Raw genomic sequence first — 19,323 nt, 5'->3', positions numbered from 1 at the left:
ATTCTAAATTTTTTGAAGAATGGACATCCGTTTACAGCTCCAAATCAAGAAAGATCCAAAATCTTATGCTGATCTTTATCGTAATGAAGTAGATAAGCTTAGAGGTATGATCAAAATCTCAAAACTCGATCCTGCGGCACGAAATCCTGAACTCTGTTCATTACTAGTCTTTTTACCCCACATATCTTCACATTTTGAAGATAGCATTGCTGGTGACATTTTTAGTTATACATTAGATTATTATTCTTTATTAGATAAGAGTATGGCCCATTCAGCCATTACTTCTATTACTACACTTAAAAAGACTAAACAGATTGGGCCTGAGATCTTCTATAAGCAAGCTATTCCTTTGGTTGAAGAGATGGACAAACGAACCAAAACAGTCTTCATTCAGTTTTTAATAGCCGAAATGATCAGAGATTCTGAACATTGGGGTTTAATTAAGGAGATCTTGTTGCAGGCGGTTAAATCAGGTGTAGAAGCCCATGCTAAACGAGCCGCGTATATCTTTATGCATATGGTTAGTCGTGGGGCCTGGATGGATAGTGAATCGGCCGAAATAGTCTTTAAACTAGTTCTTGATTCACCATCAGTTGTAGTTGGTTTTGTTTTTATGTATCTTTTAGATAAAGTTGAGTTAGTTGTGAAAGAAGAAGATATCGAAATTCCAGATGAGAAAAACAAACGTTCAAAAATCAAAAGAGAAACCAGTGCCGATAAGCGCAAACAAGCCAAAGCCAAAAAAGAGCTACAAAAGAAGCTTGAAGCCAAGAAAGAAAGATTAGAAAACAAAGAGCCTAATATTGTTTTACTTCTCCAGCAGATAGAAGATAAGGGTCCTTCCTATGGAGCCAAAATCTTTAAACGTATCAAAACATCCAATCATTCTTCAGATATCAAATTACAAATGGCCCAAGTTGTTTCTAGAATAGCTTGTTACTACCAAATTACCATCAAAGGATTCCTAGGATACATGCTAAGGTTTATGTTCCCCCATCAGGAAAAGCTTCCCCAAGTCTTTGCTGCTATTGCTCAAAGTATTCATGAAGAGACGCCCAGTAAAGAGGTAGAAGCTATTTGCAACAGTATAGTTGAACATTTCTGTAGTGATTATAAAGATGATGAAGTTATTGCCTATGGCATAAACTCCTTACGAGCTATTATTAAGCGCTACCCAGAAGCCTCTAAGTATGCTTGTATTAATCATGTTCTGGACTACCGCCGGACTGGTAAAGCCCGAGCTGTAACTGCCTCTCATTCCCTCAAGAAGATGCTTAAGGAAGCGGCCAAAGCCGCCACTAAGCTAACTCCAGCTGCTTCACTTCCTGAAGAAGCAATGGAAAGCGACTCTTCCGAAGACTTACCCTATAAAGAAAGACTAGCAGATGAAGCCCATCTTTACTGTGAAGGTCTCTCTAATGATGGCAACAGCGATACAGAAGAAGAGTCTTTAGAAGAATCTATTGATTCCGAGAATGAAGATCCTAATGGGTTTGTGACTGAAGAAGCAATCAGTAAGATTCGTAAGAAAGCCACTAAAGAAGAAATGATTGAAAAGGCCAAAGCCGATAAGCACCAAAGAAAACAAAAAGATCTTCCATCTACCAACCGTGAAAAGCAAAAGGAAACCAACTATACCGTTCGTAAGACCAAAAGAAAAGCTATCGGCAAGAAACTCAGTAAGTCCGTTAAAAGAAGAAGATAACTTAGATTTCAATTACTATTATCAAAATAACTACCAAATACTAACTCAATTGCAACTACTAATAAATCAGTAGCCATTTATTACAACTCTACTAAGTATGCTCTATTAATTGTTTAACTTACTCCCTTAAGACTTATATTATGTTATGTTTTGGTATGTTTTGGTATGTTTTGGTATGTTTTGGTATGTTCTGGTATGATGTAAGTTAAACCTTTGATTTACTCTTATCTTATCTTATCTTATCTAAACCCAATAAGGAAAGAATATCTTAGCCAATACTAACTCTATTGAAGACATTCTATGAGATAAGTATCGATGTCTTTTATTAGTTTAGTGTAGTATTAGTTTGGGTTAATAGTAGTGTTGTTAGCTGGTGATTGTATGCCGATATTACTCATATCTAAACCCACCCAATACCAACTTAAACTTAACTTAACATATCTTAAACCCACTCAAACATATCTTAAACTTATCTTAACTTAACTTTATCTATTTGTATTTGTAGTTCTGAATCCAATCATGAATGTAAGGGATAGGCGAGGCTTCAAATGGAAAACTAAGTACAATATGCTCTTGTTTTAACTGTGGTACAAAGGCAGGTACTATCTTCTGGTACATCGTTTGAATTTGTGGCTTAACCATTCCTACTAGTCTAGTATTCTCACTCACTCTTAAAATCACTCTATCTATATCTTTAGTACAGACACTGCCATGCCAAGCCATAGATATGTGCATCAAAGCATACAAAAGAACACCAGAAATCCTATCAGTCTCCAATAACATCCTTTCTCCTGCCTTCTCTACAAACCCCGTACTAATCACATGCAAAGAAGTATCTACTATCGCTACACTAGCCAAGAAAGAACTAAGATAAACAATCTGCTTTTCACGCAGAGGTGAGAACCCAGTAAAGATCTGAGCATTCAAAAAGGAAACAAAATTACTCATATTCCGCCTATCTATAGATATCCCAGAAAACAAAATAAACTGACTAACCATCAGTCCATAAGAAGGTAGAATCTTCTCTTCAAAGACTTCCATTAGAACTACAAATAATCCATCATTCATACACTCCCGACAATGATTGAATAAAGCTTGGGCTCCTTTAAGTAAAACAACCACCTTAGATCGCAAACTATCTTCACTTAAACTACCACTAAGACTAACACTCTCACCTGAAGAGATAGGAGAAGTCTCCCATTCAGCTAGAGATACTTCACGCCAAGCCTCTTCTAACAAAAGACTCCAATCTTGTTTATCATAACTATCATACTCAATACCAATAGAAAGATCTAAATTAACTATCTGGGCCAAAAGCATTTTGAAAACTAACGTATCAATAAAACCAAGTTCTTTTGCTATCTTTAAATAGTCTGGTAGACGATGTAAAGATATTCTAAACCTTCCCTGGCGCAATCTTTTGATTAACTTGGACCTATGATACATACTGATTGAATCTTTGTTTTTAGAACCGCAAAATTCACTAACTAAACTCTCAAAGCTATTCTCCATTATCTGAAAATTTTTACGTCATAATTGGAAATATTCGTTAGATATGGCTAGATAGGGTTTAGATAAGATCATTGTTTTGATTTTAATGGCTTTTTTAAGCACTAACTTGTCTTTAGATCAGTTTTAAGTAAGTTTTAGGTAGGTTTTAGATTGGATTGAGTTAAGTTAAGTTAAGTTGAATTGAGTTGAGTTGAGTTGAGTTGAGTTGAGTTGAGTTAAGTTAAGTTGAGTACTACTAGAATGGTATATTATAAGTCACTACTGATTTACTCAAACATACTCAACACAACTTAACACATCTCAATACTAGATGTTGTGCCCCGGGAATAGACTAGTACCTTTCAACTAAACATACTCAACTAAAGGCCGAAGAAGAAGGGGACGAATTGGTTTAGGTTAGGTTCTCTTTATCGTATGCTATCTTGAGATAGTTTGTAAACTCAAATTAGTATCAATACTAATATGATATTGTGATTTCTAATTCGAGATTTTACTCGCACTCACTGCGATCAATGCCTGACCGATAAGTATTACCGAATTTTGCCCTTGATAGATAACGCACTTGAAACTACTGGACACTCCAAACACCACACTAACCCAATTCTAACCTAATACTAACCCCACCCAACTCAATTCAACCAACTACTAACTAAATACCAACCTAAAACCTAACTAACTTAATGCTATCTTACATAGGTTAATTATTTGCATTTTGCCTTTATGACGACAAATTTCCTTTTTGGGACATCTTATGTAAGAGGTGCTAATTTTTGCGAATTATGAACTTAAGAGATACTGAGACAGGATCTATTGAGGATCTACCTTTTATAAAACACTCCCATGGTAACAGGCCCTATATCAACAAGGAGAGTTTTGAAACAAACAAAGAGAGTATGGAGGCAAAGAAGAACGTGATTTATTGGCATAAGCAAGAGATCAAAGTAGGAATTGAACCTTGGGAGGAAAGTGAAGATACTTCAACTGCTAGTAAATCTCAATTTATACTTCGTACTGGCATCAATACACCAGGTCCTAAAGCCGAACCGCCATTTGAAATTGATATTCTTAATCATATCTTTTTGTTTAAAGATGGCAGAGAACAATCTGTTTATGTTATCAAGATTGCCTCTGTTTGTGCTTCTTGGGTGATAATTAAGAAATTAGATGAGATTGTTGGGCTAATCTCTGTGCTTAGAAAAGAGACTCCTCTTCTTGCTAAACTCAATATGAAGAACCTCGTATCTATTGCGCCGGAAAAACAAGAAGAAAGACTTTCTATTCTTAAGCTAGTTCTTAATATGGCGCTTAGTAATCACGACTTACAAGCCCATCTTCAGAACTTTGTTCTTACTAATGTCTATCCCTTGGAGGAGATTGAAAAGGCTAATATTGAAGAGATCTTATTAGCCTTTACTAAAGAGGTTTCTGGGGTTTATTTAGTCGAGTATTCAGGTTGGTTGTTAGGTTGGCGTTGTGGACTCTTCCAGCTGCACAACCATGTACTTACTCGCACTTCAACTAAGACGGGCAAAATCACCGAAACCATTAACACCAAAGAGTGCATTATTAGTCTCAGTGGCCGCACTCTCCGCATCCAGCAAGGTCCGCAGAAGGAAAGGTCCTTCATAGCCAATGATCAAAGAACTCTTGTCATTCTCAAGAAATGGTTCTCTTAACACATCTAATCACTCACTACTTAGTGAATAATAAACTTATGTTGTTTGAATACCACATTAGTCCTATCTAATAACAAACTCACTTTAATTCAACTTAACTCTATCTAATACCACCTTTACTTTATCTAATACCAAACTCAACTTAATTCAACTTAATAACATCTTTACTTTATCTAATACTACCTTTACTTTATCTAATAACATCTTTACTTTATCTAATACCAACCTAAACCAACCCAACCCAAACTTAACTTAACTCAACTTAATAATAACTCTTTATTTACTCTCTTTTATCTTACCATAGAGATAAGTACAGAACTTTTGCAATCTGATTATCTCACTATTGATTTCGGCATTGGTCATGAAAGACTGTTCAGTTCCTGGTGAACTAACTCCTAGTTGATACCCTCTGATATCTTTGATCTGAATAGCATAACTCCCTAAACAACTGGACATACTAGTACTTACGGTTAAGTACTTACGGCCTAAAGACTTGCCACACAAACAACTGATAAGATGATAAGAACAAAGTGAGTCTGACTCGTTTGTAGACTGTAAGACCTCCTCTTCAACCTTTACATTTGGGGCCTTAGTAAAGATAAGGAAATCGTTCATTCTTTCGGTTAAAAAGAAAGAATCAGTCAGAATAGTGCTACATTCAATGCATTGGAAGGCAATAGGGTTCTTCAGTTCTTCAGCCATAGAAAAAAAAAGACACTCAACTAAATATACACAATCAAAAGCATCGTGTACTTTTATTTTCCTTTTATGGTAATTTATATTTCGACTTGGTTTTGATAACCGGATGGTAAAGATGAAAATATTTGCTAATCGAATGAAAGACTGTGTGAATCCCAAAGATACTTTGATAGAGGAAGTGCAGAAAAGGAGTAAGTATTGGGTTGATCTCTTATCAGAAGAAGGTGAAGTGGCTGGAGCTGAAGAAAGATTGTTGGAAGATCTTGAGTGGTGTATAAAACAAAAAGGAAAGGATACAGAAGAAGAACTTGAAGTTTTGCTTGGTGGAATTGTGGATGGCTTGGGGTTAGTTGAAGAACCTTTGATGGGTTTAGATGGTTTAGTCAGTATTTTTAGGTGGGGGAATGGTCGGTCGGTTTTGGCTGCTAAAGGAGTTGTGTTTTTGATTTCAGAATATGCTGGGGAGATGGCTGATTTTTTTGAGACTTTTTATCAACTCTTATCTCCTGAGTTGTTTGTTAAGTATGAAGATGAGATGGTCTTTTTGAGTTTATTGGTTTTGCGTTCGGAAGGCTTATCTTTGCAAATGATTAGATCGATAGTGAAACGTTTAGCTGATATATCTATTCGTGTGCCGGTTTTATGTGCTGGACGAGTGCTTTACGTGATTTCAGCTACGTTAAACCAGCATAAACGGGCGGTAGTTCCATTTAAGGACCGAGTTAAGGAGGGCAACCAAATTGGACTGACTCAGTTCCAGCCTTATCTCTATGAACTAGATGCATTGAAAGATCATCCTGTCTTAGGTGAACTGGCCTGCCAAATTAAAGGACATGTTTTGATCGATCAAAATACCAATGCGTACATTATGAACCGATTGCTAGCTATCTTAGAGGAATAAATTAGTATTGAGTTAGTATATAGTTGGGATTGGATTGGGTTGAGTTAGGATTGGGTTGAGTTAGTATAAAGTTAGTATAGATAAGATTGGATTGAGTTAGGATTGAGTTAATATAGAGTTAGGATTTAGTTAGTATAGATAAGATTGAGTTATTATAGATAAGATTTAGTTGGTATTTTATAGATAAGGTTATAAATATAATGGATTAAATCTAATGAATTGAGATAAATAAGGTTATTGGTTATTTACTTACTGTTCTTATGGAGTTCAAAGAGTGGGTTGATGATTGAAAGAACTCGATGGCCGGGTGTGGCCTGATGGGGACGGGTTTTAAGACGTTGAATAATATGGATGATTTGTTGTTGCTGAGAAGCAGCAAATGGTTCATTTTGAATAAGAGATAACTTATCAATAAAAAAGGCCGTATCTGGTTCTAGAATAATGGGTTGGCGTAAGAGAGCTGTTAAAGCATCAGCTACTTGCTTAGATTTCTCTGGGACTTGCGTAAACGCTCTTAAAACTGCTAAGTACTGTGGAGGACTCAAATCAGCTCCTCTTTCCTCGGTTTTAGCCAGAAGATGCACCAAGTAAGTAATGGGTAGATAGCGTGCTAAAACAAAAGCATTCTTATCATTATTACTAGATAAGAAATCAAAAATATGCTGAACTAGTTCTAAATACTTAGGCTCAGTTGATTGCGAAGCCAAAGCCACTACACAGAAACAAAGGGATTCAAATAACTCAGGAACTGCCCAAAGAGATCCAGATTCGGCAAAATTAGCTACTAATCCAACTGCAGTCTCATCACCACCCGCTAGAGCACATAATGCAATAAGTTGAATAGCAAATACGTACCAGTCAGCTACATCTTTCTCTAAACACTCCCGAGCTGTATTTAAAGCCACCTGCCGCCCTTCCTTCTGATTATCTAAGACACTAAGTGAAAGAACGTCCCAAAGCCCTTTCGCTTCAGCTAAGTTACCACTTGTTTCCATAGTAAGAAGTAAACGTTCACTACATACACTTAAGTATGCACTTAAAGGAACTTGGGCTACTCGTAGTATTTCAAATAAAGCCGGAGCTAAGAACTCATTAGGCGGAATTTGCACAATCCGTTCCACCAGTACGTTAGCTGCCGCTCTACTACTTGGAAGTACACTCAGACTACGTGTTTCTAAGGAAGTACAAAGAGTTTCAGCCAGTTTAGCCAGGACTAAGACTAAGCGCGGCCTATCTTTATAGCACACAATACCTTTTAAGACCGATTCAAGCAACTGTTCATTAACCAAAGCCATATCATGACCATGCGGATACTTACCATGAATAATACTGACTGCTACTAGTCCAGCCGCACTAATCAACTGGTTTTCATCCTCTTCCTTAGTTAGACCGGGTAGTTGCCCTAAATAAGCTTTGGCCTCTTCTACACCCGCGGCAATTACATCTAAAGAGACTCTAGTTCTTGATCGGGCAATATACAATAACAAATACCAAACACTTACTCGCTTATACTCGGCATGATTACTTAAGGCTACTTGTAAGAGCTCAGGATGTTTTTCAACAATATCTTTCAATAAATCAGATAAGATTTCTCTTTGTAAATTAAGATCAGAATTGAATACAGCTCGAATACACTCAATCTCTTCCTCGGCATCTTCAAAGACTCCTAGTACGCCCATTAAAGTTCGAGCTAATTGTTCTACTCCTCCATCAGCTGTAATAGATCCTTCTATATCTGGTGATCTTAAAACTTCAGTAATGTACTTAAGCACTACTGCCGTTCTATCCTCTTCCGCCTGTGACTCTAAGTCTTGCAGGAGTTCAAACGTATGCCCAACAAAAACACCAGGATCTTCTACGGCATCCATGTACCGTTCTAAAATAACACTAAGTACCTTTATCTGCAGCAAAGCCTCCTGTTCATCCTCTTTATCACAACACTCCATACAACTCATCAAAAACACACTCATCTCATTTTCCAGATAATCAGGTAAGTCCTGGCAAATCAAAGAATAGAACATTTCAAAAAGTGCACTGTACAATCCTTTGCATGCATTCTTATGCTGGTACAGATCAACTGATATACGGACTAAAATACTACCCAGTTGATTAACACTAGCTAGAATATCTAAATAAAGATTATCACTACGACCTTCTGTTTGATAGCGTACAAAATATGCATTAATAATCTCTAGTAATCTAACTGTCTGTTCAGTATAACTACCCTCTTCAATCCCAGATACGGCTAGGGCTAAATCAGCACTTTGTAAAGCCCGACTAATCAGTCGTACTGAATCACAGAGAACTAAATGAGTACTACGTGTACATCGCATTGATACACCAATAATTCTAGTAACTACTTCAACTGCTAAATCTCGATCTATTTGTGAACAACGGCCAAGTGATACTTTCAAAAAGATAGCTGCTAAACTTCCTTTAGATCCACTATCTATTTCAACTATATGTAAGAGTTCTCTGATTTCTTCACTCTCTCCAGCTAATTCCTGGGCTAAATGTTCTGCTTCTACCCTTCTACTCGCATCAATCGATAAATGAACTAATCTCTGTACTAAGTCTGCTTTCATAGTCCAAAAAAAAGAATGACATTTTGAGCTTACTATTCCGATTTGTGGTTGAATTAGTGTTGTGTTTATGTTTAAATTGGTTTGGATTAGGATTTTGAACTAGTTTGGGTTATTTTGGGTCGAATTGGTCTTTAGTATCGATGATCCAAATGTTTTTGTTCATCTAAAGTTACACTACTTATTGAGTTGAGTTTGGGTTGAGTTTAGGTGGGTATTGTGTTATGTTAATGTTAGGTTGGGTTGGGTTTGGGTTTGGTTGTGATGAGTTATGTTAAGTGTTGAGTTTGAGTTGTGATGGGTTGAATTGAATTGAGTTATGTTAATGCCAGGTTAAGTTGAGTTGAGTTATGTTAATGTTAATGTTAGGTGGAGTTAAGTTAAGTTGGTATTTTATTGATTAAAAGACAGGCATCTAAGTTAAGTTAAGTTATGTGTTATGTGTTATGTGTTAAGTATGCTAAGTGAGGCGTGTGAGGTATGTGAAGTGATGGGGTGATTTTGGTAGGAATCCAATGGGGGCTTAGTATTTAGACGGGGCTAGGTCTAGTTGGGGAATAGGCCTTGATTCTGTTTGAGATTTAGCCACTCTTTAGGTAGCTTATCATCTGAAACAGTATATATCTTAGGGCAGAGACAATTGTATGAGCATATACTTGCTGGCGCTTTTGTTAGGAATGGGTATGGCTATGGAGATAGATCCTACTACCTGTTCTGATGACCTTCTTTACTGCTTTGACAAGAACACAGACTCAATTGTCAAAACAGGCACACGGCTGGCCTCTGGAGCTAGTGCTTTAGCCGATCCAAATTCACCTTCCCAATGCAAAGTTCTTGGTGTCACTGAAGTAGTTCCGGCTGTACCCGGACTAGCACAAGAAATCAAACGAACTATTCCCGTCTCGGCCGTAACTAGTAACTCACTACCCTCCAGTTCAACCTACGCCAATTACTCCACTTCCTACTCCACTCCCAATACTAACTCCACTTCTTATTCCACTCCCAATTACTCCACTTATTCTACACCTTCTTCCGCATATTCCAATTATAGCTACCCATCTACCTACTCTAGCTACTCTACTCCGACCTACGCCTCCGGCTACAGCAGTCTAGGGTCTGCCAATCCTAAAGTCAGCGTTACTCCAGATAAAGTCTGTGTTGACCGTCCCAAACAAAGATACGTTAATGTCCAGTGCTGCCAACAACAAAGCTACCCAGTCGCTACCCCTCCCGATTCAGATCCATGTATATGCGAGCCAGGTGCCTACCCCGTATCTTTTGGTACTGCCAACCCCAATAACTCACCTTTCTCTTCCTCCAACTACTCCAGCATTCTCATTGCCGACATCAACAACATCATGCGAGTCAAGCAACTCCTCTAACCCAATCAATACTAACCCAAATACTAACCCAATATATATTTTGTTAAGATCTGTTATGCGTTATGTCAAGATAAGATAGGCTATGTGTTATGTTAAGATAAGATATATGTTATGCCATGATAAGATAAGATACATTAAGATAGGCTATGTGTTATGTCAAGATAAGATAAGATACATTAAGATAAGATCTAACCTAACCCAATACTAACCTAACCTAACCCAATACTAACCTAACCTAACCCAACTCAATACTAACCCAATCAAAACCCAAATCAAATATAACTGCTATAGTTTATTATGCATTGCTCATGAGATCTCTAATTTCACTAACAAGCTTACGTAAAGCCGGTGTATCAGAATACATCACAGTACAAGCAGCTACTGGCCTACTTAACCCACAAGCTTTACCTAGTGAAACTACATCAGGAACAAAGTAGAACGTTCTATTCTTGTTCTCACACAGATGTACTACTGGTTCTATAATAGCAAAAGGAGCCGTATCTCCTGCCAAGATAATCAAATCTGCATCTCCTTTGTTTAACTTCTTAATTGATTCGTTAATACCTATCTTTAAGACTCTGTTCTTCTTGGCTAGTGATAGTAGTGAATAAACCAATTTTGTGGCCTTTTCAGTGCACATTGGCTTTGCTTTTGAATTAGATTCAGATGACGTCATTTTCCTAATTTGGTAATCTTCTGTTTTTATCTTCTTTTCATTATTCTTATCTTTCTTTTCTGATTTGCTCTTTCTAACGCGTTCTTCCTTTACTGATTTAGCCATAAAAAAGAAAATTCTGCTGTAGATAACGTATTCAGTATCTTATCTTAAGTTAAGTGTGGTTAGTATTGGGTTGAGTTGTGTTAGGTTGTGTTGGGTTGTGTTAAGTTGATATTAAGTTGATATATTAAGTTAGGTTGATATTTAGATAAGATTGAGATAAGGTGTAGATAAGGTTTATATAAGATTGAGATAAGGTTTAGATAGGAGTTAGTATGGCAGTGGCAACTCAACCCAAACTCATACTAAACTCAAACTCATACTAAACTCAAACTCAAACTAAACTCAAACTCAATCCAAACCCAAACTCAATTCAATCCAAACTAAACTCTAACTTAGTACAAGTAGTCTACCAGTCTAGTTGTTTAGTCGGTTTGATTAGGGTGTGGTAGATATGGGGATGGGTTCTTTTGAGATTGAGGAGGCTGATGGGAGTGGCTGGTTGAATGGGTAGTGTGAATACTGGTTGAGATTGCGTGCCATGTAAGACACCTGCTTGGTAAATACCGAGGCTTCCGGAAGTAAGAAGACTCTCAATGGCATCTGAAACACCGATAAATTCGTCGGTTCTTTGGACGGTCGAATCAAGATTTGTCTTGGCTTGTGGCGATAAATAGTTGGGCATTTTCCGGCAAATGTCTTTTGTAAAAGAAGTAGCTGGTATCTTAGAGAAAGAGTTTCCCTTAGAAAGAGCTGAACAATCTTGGGATAATGTTGGTATTCTTTTGGAATTTACTGATAAGGAAAGAAAAGCTCTTTTATGTATTGATTTAACCCATGAAGTTCTGAATGAGTGTGAAGAACTAGGTATTAAGTGTGTAATCTCTTATCATCCTGTTATCTTTACTCCAGTGAAGAAGATAAACACAAGTACACCTCTTCTTTATCGTTGCATAAATTTAGGTATGTCTGTTTATTCACCACATACTGCTTTAGATGGTGCTTCAAATGGTATTAATGCCTGGCTAGGTGGACTACTAACTGGTACAGAACTAGTTGATACTTTTGGGTTTATTCAAGTCTTCAAGAACAAGTTAACTATTCAAGAGATTCTTAAACAACTAACTACCCATTTAAGTCTTACTTGTACCAGATATGCCCTATCTGATCGGCATAATTTAAGTACGATCCCAGAGATTATAGCTACATCGGCCGGTTCTGGAGCCAGACCACTTAAAAGACTAGTAGATGAAGGAGATCCACCCCGACGTGATAAACCTACCTCCTTAGCCCTAGCCATTACCGGTGAAGCATCTCACCATGATATTCTAGCTCTTAATAGAGCCGGAGTTTCACTTATCATTCTTGAGCATACTCGTAGTGAAAGAGGATTCCTCAAATGTCTTCAATCCATTCTCAATGCCAATCTATCAGGCGACTTCCCCATCTCCCAAAAGGACAAAGACCCAATCGAGTTCTTCCTCGCCCAATAAACACCAATACTAATCCAATTTACTCAACTTAACTTCATTAGCTACATAATTGCGTTAGTCGCTTAACTTCGTTATCTACTTACGATATCAACTTATGATATTCATCTAAACCAGCTACTTACGATATCTACTTATGATATCCAAATACTAAACCAACTAAACACACTACTTAGTATACACTACTTAATACTCACTACTAAACCAATACCAACACTAACTTAATATGACGTCATCTTATTTCAACTCAACCAATACTCACTCAATAGACAACTTCAACACTTATTCAACAAGTACTATTGGGTTGGTATTATGTTAGGATTATGTACTACACTTATCTACTTAACCCAACCCAATACTATCACAAACTAACCCAAATCTTATCAAAATCAAAATCACAACCCAATACAACCCAAATCAAAACACAATACCAAACCATATCTTATCTAAATCAAATCACAAACTATCACAAATACTAACACAATACCAAACCATATCTTATCTAATTCAAAACCTAAGTTAACGTAATGCAGCCCATCTTTATTTAGACATTCTCGACAGCCTCTTTCAGAACCATAACGGTCCCATCAAAGGTCTTTCGGAACCAGTTCATGGCCTCTTCCTTAGAAACACGTTGTCCCTTCCCCACTCGACTCTTGCACTTCTTCCTCTCACCAACTCTTCGTCCAGCCTTAGATAAGACTACTGAAAAGTCCATTCCAAAGATACCAATATTAGTATCATACTTAATCCCTAAATCAATATGTTCCTGAATACCAAAACCAAAAGTACCCGTTTCAGAGAAGCAAGTATTAACTAACTCAAACTCTTTAACTCTTAAACCAGCCTGTAAAACTTCAAAGGCTTTTTGACCTCTAACTACTACATTAGCTGCTATCTTTTCATTACGTCTGATACCAAAAGATCTAATTGTTATTTTAGCCTTACTAAATACAGGAGTTTGTCCCGTTAATTGCTCTAAAACTTTGGCCGCCTTATTTAACGTATCATCACTCTTACCAGTGCAAATGTTTAAGCAGACTTTCTCTAATCTGATGTTTTGCATGGGATTTTTGGTTGCTTGCATGACTAGGGCTAAAAAAATAAAAGAAAATAAGAGATTAGTTGATCTGGTGGTGGTTTAGTTAGAGATTGACTAGTTTAATTGGGGTCTTTTTATGACTCCTTTGTTTTGGACTTTGCAGATAAGACTTCCATCGCTTTTTATGACGTATTTTGGTATTTCTAGTGGGAATTGAGTGATAGGGAAGAGTGTATTGTTGGTTTTGAAGAAGAACTTGCCACTTTTAAGCTTGATAATGGAAGAGTTGGAGGTTTGGAAGGATTTTGGGATCTTAATGGCTAGGAAAGTAGGTGGAGAAGGGGTTAGTATTGGATTGGAGACGGGCATAAAATATTTAGATTTGCCCGAGTTGAGTTTAGATTAGTTTAGTTTAGTTTAGATTGGATTGAGTTGAGTGGGGTTGAGTGGAGGTGGGGTGGAGTTTAGATTGGATTGAGTTGGGTTGGGTGAGTAAGATAGGTGGGAATAAATTGATGCTTATGTGATGCTTATGTGATGTTTATGTTTATGTGATGTTTATGTGATAATGATGTGTTTGGTGGTGGGTTAGATAATAAGTTGGTGATTGTTGTGTCCCGGAGAAGGGATAGTACCTTTTAACTATACATACTAACCCAATACATACTTAACTATACGTACTCAACTCTGCTTCTTGGATTGGTATTGGATTGGCATTGGAATGGTATTGGAATGGTATTGGGTTGGGTTCTCTTTATCGTACGTCGTTTTGGGGTCTAGTTGGTAAACTTAGATTGTATTTATGTCGTGTTGGTAAGTGATTACTCGCCGTTTTCAATCCATACTAACCCAATACTAAACCAAGACATAATCATATTAGACACTCGTAGGATTTATTGAATGAAGAATCAACTGGGTATGACGGGTACAGCATCTAATTGGGTTGTTATCTTCTTAAACCAAGTAGATCATGTATTTGTAGTTGGAAATTGTACTCTACCAATCTCTAACTCAACCCACTACCAACTCAATAGAATGTTGTATATTGAACATCATAGTTAGTAAAGAGAATTCTTGCTGTTTTGAGATAGGAAGATAGGACTGGCCTATAATAGAAGTAGGTGCGGGAAATAGGCAGAGCAATAAGTAAATAGAATGGTATGGGGTGTTGTACAGTATGTGGGTTAGATATAAACCCATATGGTTTTTGGTTGAGTACAGCTTGGGTATGTAATAAAGATATGCTTGAATTGCTAAGTTATGATCAAATTGAGTTGGGGTTGGCATAAATACAGGTGATAGCAATAAATCATGACAAGTACAAAACAGGATGGACGTGTAGTAGTTGCTATATTTTGGATGGGATTAATGATGAGTTGGACTGTGCTTGGAACTATATGGTATGGAAGTACTCCTGATGTTCAGAGTCAAGAAGCCTTAGACTCTCCGGGAGATTATATGCCGTTTTGCCCTGATTATTTAAAGAAGTTTGGGTCAGTATTGGAAGCAATCTTTAAAGTGGTGGACCCGAAAGATGATCTGGTGAAATTCGATTGGTATCGTACTGAAGATGAAAGTAAGACGCCAAAACATGATATTTGCTTACAAACTCCGGTAGTTGAGTTTGTGAGTAATTTACGCGTGACGGACGAAAGTGTAGCGGTGGTTAATAACGTTTGGAAAAGAATTGCCGTTATCTTTGGGGAAAAGATTATTATTCGGAACTTCTCAGTTGATATGTCTTCAATCCATTTTGCATGGTTGTTTCAGTTTCTGCGGGTTATTCAGGCTAAAGAGATACATCTATTTGAGCAGATTCCGAGTAGCTTCACGAATCTGGACAAACAACATAGCCAGTTTGAGACGAGCCTGGGCTTATTGGCGCCAAAAGGAATCTGGCTCCCTATTGACCAGTTAGTCTTAGATTCCAAAACAGAATGTTCGCTTAGATTGTTGAAGGTGTTGTGTGCATGCCGTTCGATTGATATGGTGACTATTTGCCTGCAATACTCTAATACCCACAGAGATCTACAGCTGAAACAGCGCCTGATATCTGTTGACCATGAACAAGCTGAATATTCATTCACGATAGATAGTAGCTTTAGCATCCTAGCTGATAGACAACGGAAGTGGCGGGAGAATTGCCTGGGGAAAACTAAGTCAGAAGTCAAGTTAGAAATAGATTTAGGTCTGTTTAGGCCTTACATAGGCCCGGGCTGTGATGAAAGAATGATGGCCCGGCAAGATGAAGTTATTAAATGTATTGGAGACTTAAGAAGTCGGTCGGTGTTTATTAAATGCAGTTGCAATACGGAGGATGTGTTTACTGTAATGGACACTCGGATTTTACTTGAGCTGGTCCGCGCCATAGCTCTGAAATGCCCAAACGTACGGATAACACTAACTGGTTGTAATCACACGAAATCCAGTGGCAATTGGCACTACCTGCCTGCGAGTATGAGTGCCTGCCCAAGTTTGTACTTAGAAAACCCATCGGAAGACTTCTTAGAGTTCTTGACAGGTATGTCTAGTCTAGGCGGGACATCACAATCTTCTATCGTGCTAGGACCAGAGCATCGCCCAACTAATTTCGTAAGACTGTTAAATCTGAGAAAGGCTCTTAAACGTAACAAGCAGATATGTTTTCGAGCCGACTGGCACTGGCTCCTGTCTTACAGCGCGTGTGAGTCTGTTGACAGACGACAAAGAACACTTATCGCTAAAATCTTCAATCAAAATCCGATTGGCATTATGCCCATTCGAGCACACTGGTACGAAATCCCAATGAATCCGACTGACTTTATTAACATATTCGACTGGCTGGACACAAATAAGTGCCGCAATACACCTCGATTTACCCCAGCGCCAGATTACTGGAAATTTGCGTCTCACGCGCACCGAGACTATAGACTAATAATTGTTTGGCCATCAAGCTCCGAGCTTGTTACTACTAGTGAATACGTCACCATACGCATAGTCCAACTGCGCATGCTTAATGTACTCAAATGCCATGCAGAATACCCACCAAAGCTAGCCATCTATATGAACTATCGCTACTCACAGGACTCTTACCAGCTCTTAATTAATCTCTTAGCACACATTTGTCAGTCTTTTCTTAAACTAACCCGAATTGATATCTACCAAGTACGGGCGGAATATTGCAACCTAGCATTGCTGTGTAAAAACATCAATTTCATCTATCCCTACCAGATCGGCGTCAAAACCGGGCTCCAGATTGTTCTGCACTACTTCCTAATTGATAGCCAGGTTGAAGGTGATTGTAGCCTAAGTGCCACGAAAAGGTTCGTGCTCCCCAGCCGGTCATTATATCCAAATGCAGATAGGATCGAGTTTAACCTTACCACATACAATATGTTAGAACATCCTTAAGTCAAATCAAGTTATGCGTAGAGTTAGGCCGGATGGGAGTTGATGAGCGGCAATATAGAGGCGATAAGAAGTGGCGTAAGGTAGTGAGAGGTTGTTTAGATTAAATTCAGTGTGGGATTGTATTGAGTTGAGTTAAGTTAAGTTGAGTTGAGTTGAATTGAGTTGAGTTGAGTTGAGTTAAGTCGAGTCGAGTCGAGTCGAGGTATTGGGTTAGTGCTTGGTATGCCAATTAAATTGCCATCAAGCCTACATTGAACTCAAATCAACCTAAATCAAACCCACACAACCCAATACTAACCCTAATCAATAAATCAAACCAAATCATTACTAAATCAAACCAAATCATTGCTAAATCAAACCAAACTATTACTAAGCCAAACCAAACTAAACACAACCCAATACTAACCCAAACTAAACTAAACCATTAATACCCTATTATTTATTGAGCAGTAGCTGCTAAACAGCGGTAAGTCTCTTTTAAGGAGTGCACCGGCCCAGGAAACGAGGATAGAGACAGGCAAATCTTACTTTACTCACCAGCTCAGGGAGTAGACCCATAATGATTCTCTCAAATCCAAGTCCGTACCCGCCATGTGGACAAGGTCCATATAAAGCTTGGTCAGTATAGAACGTGTATGGAGCCGGGGAAATGTTCTCCCTTTCAAAGCCAGCCACCAGTTCGTCGTAGTTATGTATCCTCATGGATCCTCCTACGATTTCACCAACCTCGGGGAAAAGAAGGTCACAACTCAAGGTAGTACCATCTGCATCTTTAGCCATATAGAAACTCTTTAAGTGGGCTGGGAAATGGGTCATAAACACGGGCTTGCCCTGTCCCACGTGCTGGCAAATGTATCTTTCTGGCAAATCGGGAATGTCATCGTCGTAAGTGTACTGACTACCATCGTCTTTCATAAACTTGCCACTAGCTCGTAGAATATCAATGGCCTCCCGATGAGTTACTCTTGGGAATCCCTTATCAGGAACTGGGAACACTTTAGCCTCTAAACCAAATCTTTTGATGATGGGAAGACATCGAATGTTGAACCCGCTAATAATGGAGATAAGTAACTCTTCAATACTATCTAATAATTGATCAAACTCAATCCAAGCCAGTTCAGCTTCAATATGGGTGTACTCACTAAGATGGCGCCGAGTGCTACTCTTCTCAGCTCGGTAGGAAGAAGCAATGCAGTAAGACTTGTCAAAAACAGGCACAACTGTCTCTAGGTAGAGTTGTGAGCTCTGAGTAAGAAAAGCCGGTTCGTTAAAGTAATCTAGTTCAAAAAGAGTACTGCCCCCTTCCACTTGAGTTTGCACTAAAGTTGGAGGAGTAATTTCAACGTACTCAGATTGGTTGTAGTACTCCCGTATAATCTTTAAGAGTTCAGCTCGGGCTAAAAGCACAGCAGCTCTTTCAGGCTCACGTATTAAAAGATGGGCATGGTCCCACATAATAGATTCACTAGTGTCTTTGCTAATCTCAAAGCCGGGCGCAACTTTACCCCCAAAGATTTCACAAGTTTCTACGTCTACTTCACATGGGAATTGGTCTTTAGTAAAGTTGGCCTTAACAGTGCCAGTAACAACAACAGAAGTATGTTTGGTTAAATGCAACCGTTCTTCAGTGGCCTTGTAAATGCATTTGACTAAATAACCACCTGAATAGACAGTGAAAAAGGTCTTTTTACCGACTTCATGGACCATTCTAGCCCAACCTTTGAATTGGACACGTTGACCAATTGATTGTTCAGTTATATCTCTAATTTGTAGAATAAGTGGTGTAGCTGTTTCCATAAACTAAAAAAGAGACTTGGATTTATAGAATGAAGGCCAATCTTTTCCTTTTATGGAAATGTTTATTATAGTCAGAACACAATTCTAAAGTTATAGTACACAATTCTGAGGTTGTATTCTATCCTATACGTCCTATTTCATGCCAGCCCCATACTATAGTACCAACTGATTGGGTTAGCACTATCTTAATACCATCCTAACATCACCTTAACACTATCTCACTACCAAATCACTTATTTACTAACCGAACGCATTGGTATTGGGTTAGTAGAGAATTCAAGTCATATCAAATACTAACTCAGTAGCAATCGGATTAGCCTTGGGTTAGTATGACGTCATATTATCGTCTATATTCAATAAACAGCCGACTATGTCGTATCAAGGTCTGCCTTTAATAGAGTATGTACTGGGTTGGTATTGAGATAAGTA

General features: G+C 38.1%; 12 protein-coding genes across 12 annotated transcripts; 6 read left to right on the top strand and 6 right to left on the bottom strand.

Annotated features, from left to right (window-relative positions):
• Nucleotides 1-19: 19 nt before the first annotated feature.
• Nucleotides 20-1,705, top strand: NEHOM01_0803 (protein SDA1; the record flags this gene model as incomplete). Its single annotated transcript, XM_051489681.1, has 1 exon — nt 20-1,705. One exon carries the CDS (start codon nt 20-22, stop codon nt 1,703-1,705), a length of 1,686 nt encoding a protein of 561 aa, XP_051345641.1.
• A 489-nt stretch (nt 1,706-2,194) lies between these two features.
• Nucleotides 2,195-3,217, bottom strand: NEHOM01_0802 (uncharacterized protein; the record flags this gene model as incomplete). Its single annotated transcript, XM_051489680.1, has 1 exon — nt 2,195-3,217. One exon carries the CDS (start codon nt 3,215-3,217, stop codon nt 2,195-2,197), a length of 1,023 nt encoding a protein of 340 aa, XP_051345640.1.
• A 779-nt stretch (nt 3,218-3,996) lies between these two features.
• NEHOM01_0801 (uncharacterized protein) lies at nt 3,997-4,893 on the top strand (the record flags this gene model as incomplete). The annotated part of the gene is made up of 1 exon (XM_051489679.1): nt 3,997-4,893. The coding sequence occupies one exon, from the start codon at nt 3,997-3,999 to the stop codon at nt 4,891-4,893; it is 897 nt and encodes a 298-aa protein (XP_051345639.1).
• Nucleotides 4,894-5,169: 276 nt separating this feature from the next.
• Nucleotides 5,170-5,595, bottom strand: NEHOM01_0800 (uncharacterized protein; the record flags this gene model as incomplete). The annotated part of the gene is made up of 1 exon (XM_051489678.1): nt 5,170-5,595. The coding sequence occupies one exon, from the start codon at nt 5,593-5,595 to the stop codon at nt 5,170-5,172; it is 426 nt and encodes a 141-aa protein (XP_051345638.1).
• A 103-nt stretch (nt 5,596-5,698) lies between these two features.
• On the top strand, nt 5,699-6,493 carry NEHOM01_0799 (U3 small nucleolar RNA-associated protein 19; the record flags this gene model as incomplete). Its single annotated transcript, XM_051489677.1, has 1 exon — nt 5,699-6,493. One exon carries the CDS (start codon nt 5,699-5,701, stop codon nt 6,491-6,493), a length of 795 nt encoding a protein of 264 aa, XP_051345637.1.
• A 245-nt stretch (nt 6,494-6,738) lies between these two features.
• Nucleotides 6,739-9,078, bottom strand: NEHOM01_0798 (uncharacterized protein; the record flags this gene model as incomplete). The annotated part of the gene is made up of 1 exon (XM_051489676.1): nt 6,739-9,078. One exon carries the CDS (start codon nt 9,076-9,078, stop codon nt 6,739-6,741), a length of 2,340 nt encoding a protein of 779 aa, XP_051345636.1.
• Nucleotides 9,079-9,752: 674 nt separating this feature from the next.
• On the top strand, nt 9,753-10,457 carry NEHOM01_0797 (uncharacterized protein; the record flags this gene model as incomplete). Its single annotated transcript, XM_051489675.1, has 1 exon — nt 9,753-10,457. One exon carries the CDS (start codon nt 9,753-9,755, stop codon nt 10,455-10,457), a length of 705 nt encoding a protein of 234 aa, XP_051345635.1.
• Nucleotides 10,458-10,752: 295 nt separating this feature from the next.
• On the bottom strand, nt 10,753-11,238 carry NEHOM01_0796 (U4/U6 small nuclear ribonucleoprotein SNU13; the record flags this gene model as incomplete). Its single annotated transcript, XM_051489674.1, has 1 exon — nt 10,753-11,238. One exon carries the CDS (start codon nt 11,236-11,238, stop codon nt 10,753-10,755), a length of 486 nt encoding a protein of 161 aa, XP_051345634.1.
• Nucleotides 11,239-11,870: 632 nt separating this feature from the next.
• On the top strand, nt 11,871-12,668 carry NEHOM01_0795 (uncharacterized protein; the record flags this gene model as incomplete). The annotated part of the gene is made up of 1 exon (XM_051489673.1): nt 11,871-12,668. The coding sequence occupies one exon, from the start codon at nt 11,871-11,873 to the stop codon at nt 12,666-12,668; it is 798 nt and encodes a 265-aa protein (XP_051345633.1).
• Nucleotides 12,669-13,209: 541 nt separating this feature from the next.
• Nucleotides 13,210-13,752, bottom strand: NEHOM01_0794 (large subunit ribosomal protein L11e; the record flags this gene model as incomplete). Its single annotated transcript, XM_051489672.1, has 1 exon — nt 13,210-13,752. One exon carries the CDS (start codon nt 13,750-13,752, stop codon nt 13,210-13,212), a length of 543 nt encoding a protein of 180 aa, XP_051345632.1.
• Nucleotides 13,753-15,018: 1,266 nt separating this feature from the next.
• Nucleotides 15,019-17,097, top strand: NEHOM01_0793 (uncharacterized protein; the record flags this gene model as incomplete). Its single annotated transcript, XM_051489671.1, has 1 exon — nt 15,019-17,097. The coding sequence occupies one exon, from the start codon at nt 15,019-15,021 to the stop codon at nt 17,095-17,097; it is 2,079 nt and encodes a 692-aa protein (XP_051345631.1).
• A 477-nt stretch (nt 17,098-17,574) lies between these two features.
• Nucleotides 17,575-18,894, bottom strand: NEHOM01_0792 (asparaginyl-tRNA synthetase; the record flags this gene model as incomplete). Its single annotated transcript, XM_051489670.1, has 1 exon — nt 17,575-18,894. One exon carries the CDS (start codon nt 18,892-18,894, stop codon nt 17,575-17,577), a length of 1,320 nt encoding a protein of 439 aa, XP_051345630.1.
• Between the last annotated feature and the right edge of the window lie 429 nt (nt 18,895-19,323).

The sequence above is a fragment of the Nematocida homosporus genome, assembly GCF_024244095.1.
Source record: "Nematocida homosporus strain JUm1504 chromosome Unknown 4451, whole genome shotgun sequence".
NCBI classification, from domain to species: domain Eukaryota; kingdom Fungi; phylum Microsporidia; genus Nematocida; species Nematocida homosporus.
The sequence above is the reverse complement of the archived record's forward strand: the minus strand, read 5'-3'. Positions and strand labels throughout refer to the sequence as shown.